Source organism: Olea europaea, chromosome 5 (genome assembly GCF_002742605.1).
Source record: "Olea europaea var. sylvestris chromosome 5, O_europaea_v1, whole genome shotgun sequence".
In the NCBI taxonomy this organism is placed as follows: domain Eukaryota; kingdom Viridiplantae; phylum Streptophyta; class Magnoliopsida; order Lamiales; family Oleaceae; genus Olea; species Olea europaea.
Genome location: NC_036241.1, coordinates 5,966,026 through 5,975,939, shown reverse-complemented (window position 1 = coordinate 5,975,939; position 9,914 = coordinate 5,966,026). Strand labels below are relative to the sequence as shown.

The window sequence follows — 9,914 nt, the reverse complement described above, 5'->3', positions numbered from 1 at the left end:
TTTGGATCATAAACTGAAATATCATAGAGTTAAAATCTTTAGAACAGCATTAAAACATTCATTGGATTATCCAACAGATCATTCACCATCCCTATACACTCATTTCCCACTATACATGTGCAAGTCTCCTTTAAGCATTATTTTGAATTACTGCAAAACTCAAGCAAATGAAACCATGATTTTGTTCATATTATTGAGCTTTTCACAAATAATATCAACCATATTCAATAGCAATGCAGCATTTTAGGACATTTAAATAGTCGAATCAATCAGTTTTAACAAAATAAGCTAGTCCACCACATTTCCTGCACAAATAAATTGCGCTTAATTAATAGAGTTCAAGAAACGAATAAGCTATTTATTTGATCAAACAACAAATAAATACAAGTTTACCTACTACCCAGATATAAATTAATCAAGCATCGCACAAAATTATACTCTATGAAATAATCAACTAGAAAGCAATGTAAACATAGATCAATCAAACCCTACGATCAATAACCATAACTCCAAAGAAAAATCAGATAAAATTAAATTTTCAAAATTTTGAGACTCCATTTATAGCATTAAAATTTGGGGAATGGAAAATCTTACACATAATTCTGATTTGTAAATATTTTATCTATTATTTTCACTTGATGCCCAAGACAATCTAGAGAGAAAGAAATCATGTACAGTAACTCAACCAAAAAAAATAACTTTAAAGACAAATAAGTAAAAATCTGATAGAGAGAGAAGAAGAGGCAACTAAGGCAATAAAGTGGCGATCGACAATTGGCAATGGAAAATCTAACAGTTGGAGTAGCAGTGGGCTATGACGAATGAAAGAAACTTTTAGGGCTACAAAAGAAAAGTGAGTGAGTGTGGGAGAGTGCTATGCTTTTTTAATCACATGGATCGGGTCGGGTTTCAAGGGTAAAGTTAGTATTTAATGTGAATTGACATAAATAAGTAGCATAGTATCTATCAAAATGTCATTGGTTAACACTTAATTGTATAAAAATTTTGTGATTAATGTAGAATTAGAAATTATTAACAAGGGTATTTTCGTCTAAATTATTTTATAATGGACACAGAATTTTTTTTGGGCATTTTTGCAAATGATCATGTGAAAGTGGACATTTATTGCAATTTTCTCATACTACAAATATAATGATGTATTTATTACATGATATCAAGACACACTTTCTAAGAAATAAAAAATAAATAAAATATATCTCATCAGAGGTTTTACAAAATACATACATTGAAGATGGAACTAATTTTATTTGAACTAAGTAATTATTAATAAATGCCTAAAGGATGATAAAATAATTCAGCTATTTAGAGCATTTCTTCTTGAAAGGTGATTTAAATTCCCGAAGCCTTCTTTCTTCTGAAAGTAATTTCGCGAACCTACAAGATATAGCAATATCTCAATTGTTAATATGGATTGATACGTATTGTCAATATAAAAAACACAAATGCTTGAATATATAATTATGTGTGTGTATGTTTATACTTTTTCAAAGCATCCTCATTTGTTCCACCCTTTTTGATTGGCTCGAATAGACCTGAATACAAATTAACCCTCGAAACTGCTTTCTTCAATAAGCTTTGCCCAACTTCGACTAGTTTGTTCAAGTTCTCCTTCGTTGCTCCATCGACGGAGGAAGTTATTCCCGTCAAAGTGTCGTCCTTGCATCCAGATAAATAAATTGTATGTAAGTTCATATATTTAAAAATGTAAAAAATATATAAATTTATAAGGGGTAAAGTTTCTAATAGCTTATATTTTTTCATGAGCTTACTTGAATTCTAAGGTAATTTTCTTCAGAATGGAGTGCTTGAAAAACTGCCGAAATATGTAAATCCACCATGTCAGCACTGGCTTGAGTGAAAACATCCAATATTGGATTGGAACCTCCATTCAGCAACCATCCTAAAAGACCCCATTTGGCTGCCTTTTTAGCATTATATTTATTTTCTACCTTCGACGTGCCAGTGCCTACTGAGATTACTAAAAATCTTCCATAATCAGTAGGCTTAATTGGGAAGAAGTCTGGATGTCCATCAAAAATTTGTTTGGTAATTTCGCTCATGGCTACTAATGCCTGCAATAATGTAGAGTTTGCGAAACTATAAGTTCTTAACAAATTTTCTTGTCTCGTTATTGAAAGTTACAAAAATCTGGCACAAACGGGTTTATTTAGTCCCTGTTTGACAATCATTCTTCTAAAACTCTTTTTTCCTCATATTTATTTTAACCACACATTCTCACAATAAAATAATCGTCGAGATGGCAGATTCTCAAAAACTGCTCACCTCTTCACTGGAAACGACTTATGCTACCCCATGCCAAGCAACGGTTGGGGCACCCATTGATTCTTTACGTAAACACAAAACTTTTTCCTTCATTTTACCCACACATTCTCTAAAATTTTACTATTAAAAAACTCATTCTACACAAAAAGTGACAGTCAAACTGGGGTTTATTCACCAGCTATCAAAATGCATGATTTTACAAATCTTTAAGAACTATATATATGATGATTAGATTACCGGATTATTGGCAGCAACACCACCGTCTATGAGGTTGAATTCCCGAACATCACTTTGTTTATACTGGTTCTTGAAATAATACGCAGGAAGATAAGTTGGAGCTGCAGATGTGCCAATGCATATATCTGATAGTCCAGCATCCAATGACGGTGTCTCTATAGCCTGTATATGCACTTAATTACGTTAAATCTCAGGTTATCTCCATTTTTTTGGTCCTATGATTGATTAATATAATAATTTAAAAATATTTTCAAGTTTTCTGCGGGAATAAAAAAGGCACAAACAATATTTAATCGTATTACAATCAGACAGCACAATGGTTTTGTAGTCAAATTTTAAGCAGTCTACTGTTCAATAAATCTTGTGAAATCCTAGAAAGATTGTTGCTGAGCATACTGACAAGGTTTGTCACAGCAAAGTCCAAGAAGGTACATTTAAATGTATGCATGAATATAAGAATTACATTTAAATGAGCATATCGAAGAGACTCTCTATTTTTAAATACACTATTCTAAAATTTAAAAATTTTGAAGTACTCATGCAGGCTCTTTATAAATGCAATTAATTTTATTACCCCCAAAAAATATTAATTGTTTTTCCCCATCTTTTATTTCACCAACTTCCCATAAAATTATAATATTATTTTTCTCTATTGAAAAATGAAATACTTTGACTATATTTAATTATAAAGAGTGGGAGAGTCAAACTCACTCTATAAATTAAAATATTAATTTAAAGAATTTCTTAGAGCATAATTTTAAAAAATTAGCTCTATTTTATATGAATAAAGATACTGATTGAAATTAATATTTCTTTGAAGTATTTATCACAAAGATTATTTGATTATTTGACCTACCACACTATCATATGCTAACAAATAAAGGGTTGTGGGATACAAGTCGAGTCATAGCATTCGACTAAATTTTTTAATATTATTAAGAATATAAGAATCAAACAAGTTTTATTCATACAGTAGAGACGTAGAATATGTATTTGTTCTAGTTCCTTATGACTTGATAATACCTACGTTGATCTAGTTTGTCTATCCTTATTGACTCTTTGTAAGCAGAATTACTTGAAATAATTATGTAATTTTGCTGCTACTATATAAGATTGACTAATGCTTTGAACTGATTAGTTGCTGGTTTAGTGATTACTCGGAACATAACAATAACAGTGAATCTGGCTTTACAAAGTCCAGAAACTGGCCCCTTTTGTCTTCTATTCCTTTTTATAAACCATTTATAAATTTACCAAATGGAGGCTCAGAAAAATACAACGATCTTTTTCTCTATAGTATCATTTTTAAATACTTGTGTAATGAGAGTAATACTGTCATTTTTTTTTTTTTCAAGTTCTTATTTGTCCCCTTGGGATTAGTTTGGTGTTCACCTCTATAGTGTGTATTTATCGTTTTACAGTAATTTATCGCTTTAAATAAGCTCATACTCTAGTTTGTAAATTAAAAAGTTAACACTTCACATTATTTCTATCTCAATTACTTTAAAGTTTCCCAACACGTACACATACGAATACGCATCCACATGCACATGCACACAGATATATCAGAAATTAACAAAAGAAAAATAATGTTGCACTTTTCTCTAGTAAAAATATAAATTTATTGGTTTTGGGGAAAATAAATAATGAAGAAAATGTAAACCTGATATGTGGAGAAAACTCTTGGATGCATATTTTTGATATCAAAGGTTGGAATTACTACATTAGTCAAGGTATCATGCAATCGAGTCTTTCCTAGTAACTCCCTTATAATTTTGTGAAGGTATTCTCCGCCGTACTTGGGTCCAAATAAAAATGTCAATAGTCGTCCAACCCAGCCAAATAAGCCGCTGCAATTGAAACCAATGCAAAAAATGTTCATCAATAAAACAAGAAGGTGTGTACAAGAAATGTAAATGCATTTCATAGTTGTAAAGTTAACTTATACCGCTTTTGAGGAAAAATTTTAGGGGAATTTTCAAGATAAAACGGTTTAACATCTTTAGCTGCAAATAGTAGACGATTAGTTTCATCTGGAGCAGTTAACATGGCTGTTAATAGACCTCCTGTGCTTGTTCCTGCAATTACATCAAAGTAATCTGCAAGTCTTGCATCTTCCCCATCAATCTCCTAGCAAGGGAAAAAAAATGCATTTTTGGTACCAATTTGGTCAAGTGATACATCAATATATCTATCAGTATTTGACAAAGAGAGTTTCTTCTTTTGTGAGAAGGAAATATTAATATTAAAAGATATCTGATTCTTCAAATTGAAATTTTTATTATTAGTTAAATACCACCTGGGACTAGGTGGGGATTTTGCCCATAATCCTTCCTATAGATTAATAAAATGGAAATATAATATGGAGATAACATGTACTCCATCTTTACAAGAGGGGAATGGGAAATCAAAATGAAAATATTAAGTACCTGAAGTTGAGATTCAAGAAACTCAAGAATAATTCCAGGAATAATTCCTCTAATACCACCTCCATCAATGCTCAGAATTGTAATAAGATTTCCATAAGTTGGGGGTTGAATCTTAATTGATGATGAACGCCTCACCATAATATATAAAAATGAATTAGAAATTACTTAGAGAAAATTAGAACACTCGTAATATTTTCTATGTTCAAAAAGTTGTATACATAGGAGATATATTTATAGTTCTCAGGGAAAGAACTTTCCTATGTAGTGGGACAAATTCTGCTTTGAAAAAGTAAGAACTTTTATAAGCTACAATACTTGTCAAAGACCATGCAAATCAACATAAACCAAGGCATGGAAATTTTCCACGACTAATTTAACAGTTTTAATTTCATATCAAAATTGGTTTTGTGGGTATATAACTATTTGAGCACCAATCCTTCGTGAGACGATTTTAATGTTTATTTATGTTAACTATGTTCGTAAGAATTTATATTAGAGCAGACATTCTTTTAGATGACATTGTTGTTGATCAAGAACCACTTTAAAATAAAAATAAAAAATAAATTGTCTCCTTTTTAATAACTTAAATTTTTAGATGAGATAATTCGACTTTGTACAAAAATCAACAAAAAACTAGAGTTTAAATATTATCACTATTCATTTTTAAAAAGTTGTGCACACATCCGCATTTATCCAACCTATACTTAAGAAATTTGTTCCATTTCAAGTAGTTTATGCATTTTGATAGAGTGGTTTAACAACGTAATAATAAATCTAATATGAGATATTTTTAGTAAAAGACTAATTCCATGATATTATGAAACTTAAAATATGTGCTGTTGAGGGAGATCTCTTCAAATGATTAAATTAAAGACTTTACTTGTAGACTTATAATTTGACAACTTCTCTTTTCTAAACGATTGTTAGAGTGAATTATACTCAACACCTAATTTGTAACAATTAAAATTTTAAATATTAATGTAAGACTAAGTTAATAATGAATTTCAATCATATATTTCATGGGTTCTACAACTTTTCAACCATAATTTTTATCAACTTTTATCAAAATCTATTAAAATTCTTATTTTAATTTCAACCAAAAAGAGGCTCAATGTAATTATAAATATATAATTTATATTTTCTCAGGTCTTCAATTTTTTTTCCCAATTAAATACCCACCTTTTCCTTAAAAATGAGAGAAATGGTTTCTTGGTTTTATATTTTTACACAACAACATATAACTGTTTGACGGACTCGTAAGTTTTGGTGTATGGCTCAATTTTCAATGCTTAACACAGACAAGAAATTGTGCTATAAGTATTTTTAATAGACCGGAGTGAATTACCCAAATGGTCACTGAACTTTGTAAAAGTTTTTCATAGAGTCACTAAACTTTAAAAATCATCCAATTTATCATTGAATTTTGCAAAAGGTTCCCACGAGATTACTGAACTTTGCAAAAGATTTTCCATGGGTCACTAAATGAAAAGTTCATTGATCTCTTCGAAACCTTTTGCAAAGTTAAGTGATGAATGGGGTGATTTTTAAAATTCAGTGACCCCATAGAAACATTTTTGTAAAATTCAGTAATGAATTGAGTGATTTTCAAAATTCAATGACCTCGTGAAAATCTTTTGCAGAGTTCAATGACTATTTGGGTAATTCACTCTAATAGAACGACACCTACTTGTTCAAGATTTCCAAAGTCAACAACACTAACTTCTAAAAAGAAATCAAGACCCCAACTTTTAAGAGGAAAAGTCCGTATTTAAACTCTAGGTTTTTTTTTTTTTTTTAATTTGTCAGATGATAACTTTCAGTAACTCAACACGTTAATTGATGGAGAAAATATACGCACATATAAATAGGCAGCAGTTATAAAACCTCAAAATCTTATAGACTTTTATACTTAGCATATAGGACAATTTCAGAAGCTTTTGGGTCTATTAACACAATTTAAGAAAGTTTAGTTAACTGAACGAAAATTAGTAAAATTATCTTATTGGCGGGGAAATATTATCACAGTGTAAATAGTGTTAGGTTTGGTGACTCAAATGTGTTAGGATTATTGTTGATTTAAAATTTGATCAAGTGGAATCCTAGAAATTGGTTAGGAGCCTTTTGAAGAAGCGTGTTAGACTTCTACTTGGAAAGATAATTTAATTACATCCAACAAAAGGAGACAAAATCCTGTTGAAATTGGATCTCCAAATTGTAATATATTTTCTTACTTTTTAGGACTCTTCTAGGGTTGGCCTATAAATACAAAGCTCCTCTGTCAGTTTTATTAGAGAGTAACATAGAAGCAGTATTGCTAGTTTGTCTTGTATTCTCCATACCGTTGAATTAATAAACATCGTTTCTCTGCGTTTACCTTTTGTGTTCTTTCTTTACAAATTAAATCTTATGCTTTCATCGTGTGATCTTGTTTACTTCGATATTGTCATTATAATTTCGTTTTTACAATCCGATTTGGAATCAATGAGTGTTATTGGAGTTTTCGCACCCAACAAGTGGTATCAGAGCTTGGTTCCTTTCGTAGATTGGTTGAGATTTTTTGGGGATGGTCGGGTTGAAGTATGATATTCCACAACTAGATTGCAATACAAGATTTTCTTTGTACCAAGTAAAGATAAGGGTTGTTCGGCGCAGTTGGATTTGGAAGATATGTTTCTGGGTTTTGAGAGGATGCCAGTTGGATGAATAATGGAGGACAAACAAAGGAAGGATCGAAAAGCTACGTCATTAATTCATCTTCATCTGTCCAACAACATTTTGCAAGATGTCTTGACAGGGAAAACGATTGCTACTTTGTGGTTGATGTTGGAGCAGTTGTGTATGAGTAAGAGTCTTACAAGTAAACTAGCTCTTAAGCAAAAGCTGTATTCACATCGCATGGCGGAAGGAAGGTCATTGGAAGACCATGTTGCCATTTTCAAGGAAATAGTTGCAGATTTGAAAACGTTGGAGGTGAAATACGATGAAGAGGATCTTACCTTAATTTTATTGTGTTCGTTGTCTGGTTCTTATGCGTTGTTTTGGGCATCCATCTTGTATAGCCGAGATACTTTGACTATAGACGATGTCTATGATACTTTGTACTCAAAGAAAAAGATAAAGCATTTGATTGGAGCTATATCAAGGAATGGAGAAGCTCTTGTATCTCAAGGTGGTCGATGGAAAGGCAGATCGAAAGTCAACTTTAGCAATGTGTATTGTTACTACTGCAAACGAAAGGGACATATTCGGAAAGATTGCGATATGTTGCAGGCTAGAGGTGATTTACCTGCAAATCGTGGAGCGCAACCTTTGAATTCAGACGAAACCAATGTAGTTGAGAATTATTTAGATGGCGTAGAGGTGATGTTGGCCGTGGTATCTGATGTGGAATCTAGGCCTGACGAGTAATGGATTTTTGATTTAGCATGTTCGTACCATATGTGTTTCAATAGGAATTTATTTCAGACATATGATGCGATTCAACAAGGTGGAGTTGTAATGGGAAACAACCAACCTTGCTATATTGTTGGGATTGGTGGAGTCAGATTGAGGCTGTGAGATGGAACATTTAGAACAATTGATTAGGTTTGACATGTTCCTGACTTGAAAATGAATGTCATTTCACAAAGTACCCTGAATGCAAAAGAGTATAAATTCTCTGGAGGAGGTAAAGTCTTGAAGGTCCGAAAGAGAGTTCGGGTTGTATTGGAGGGACAAAAAATATCCCAGTCGTACATTTTTTAGGGGAATGCAAAACCTGTTAGGAGACATTTGGACAAGTTTATTGCCGTGGTAGAAGTTCAGTTTGGTACAGTATCTCTTGGGTTGGGCTCTGAGTCGGTTCAAAACACTGCTAGAGAGAGCGTTGGTGATCCCTCTTTGCCATCAATTTCAGCGGATACACTGTGTTAAGTTGCTGGGAGAGGACTCATCAAGTGTAGGTATCGTAGTGTCAGCTATGTCTGGGATGCCACTGGGGATGTTGAAGGTGATAGTTCCAGCAAAGGGCCTTCTGATTAAGCATCTGGTTTGGTTCTTGCTATAGGGTATGCCTCGTCTCTATGTGATCAACACTAATTCCTTGGTGAAATTGGAAACCCTGGGTTTAGGTTCGGGTGTTGGTTGTGGATGCCAGGGCAGAGGACAAGTTTTTGGTTTATAAGGAGTAGTTACTGTGTTGAGGAGATTCGACCAATTAATTTCGATGCAGATAGATTTGAAAACTAGGAGTTTCGTTTGTAGCACCGAAATTTGAATCAAGGTGGAGATTATTAGGTTTGGTGACTCAAATGTGTTAGGATTATTGTTGATTTAGAATTTGATAGAGTGGAATCCTAGAAATTGGTTAGAAGTCTTTTGAAGATGCGTTTTACACTTTTACTTAAAAATGGAATCTAATTGCATCCAACAAAAGGAGACAAAATCCTATTCAAATTGGGTATCCTAATTGTAATATATTTTTATACATTTTAGGACTCTTCTAAGATTGGCCTATAAATATAAGGCTCCTCTGTCAGCTTTATTAGAGAGTAACATAGAAGCAGTATTACTAGTCTATCTTGTATTTTCCATACGTTGAATTAATAAATAACGTTCCTCTACATTTACCTTTTGTGCTATTTGTTTACAAATTAAATCTTGTGTTTTTATAGTGTGATCTTGCTTACTTCGATATTATCATTTTAATCTTGTTTTTACAATCTGATTTGGAATGAACGAGTGTTATTGGAGCTTCCACGCCCAACAAATAGTAATATCGAAGAATTATTATTTGGGTAAACTCGAGTAAGTTGCATTTTAGCAATTTAAGTATGTTTGAGGATTCAAGTTAACTTACAGAAAGTTTAAGAATCATGATTTTAAATCTTTAGCATGTTGGGATCATGCTGGTAACGAAAATAGTGGGTTTTATGAACTTAAACTCGGAATGGGCCAAAAAAATAA

At 32.2% G+C, this 9,914-nt stretch overlaps 1 protein-coding gene across 1 annotated transcript; it reads right to left on the bottom strand.

Moving 5' to 3' along the window:
* Positions 1-1,233: 1,233 nt before the first annotated feature.
* Positions 1,234-5,114, bottom strand: LOC111394938 (patatin-like protein 2). Its single transcript, XM_023020983.1, has 7 exons — positions 4,971-5,114; positions 4,490-4,671; positions 4,205-4,391; positions 2,542-2,703; positions 1,791-2,093; positions 1,502-1,677; positions 1,234-1,395 (listed from the first exon to the last, which is right to left on the bottom strand). The coding sequence occupies exons 1-7, from the start codon at positions 5,106-5,108 to the stop codon at positions 1,320-1,322; spliced, it is 1,224 nt and encodes a 407-aa protein (XP_022876751.1). The 5' UTR covers positions 5,109-5,114; the 3' UTR covers positions 1,234-1,319.
* Positions 5,115-9,914: the final 4,800 nt, after the last annotated feature.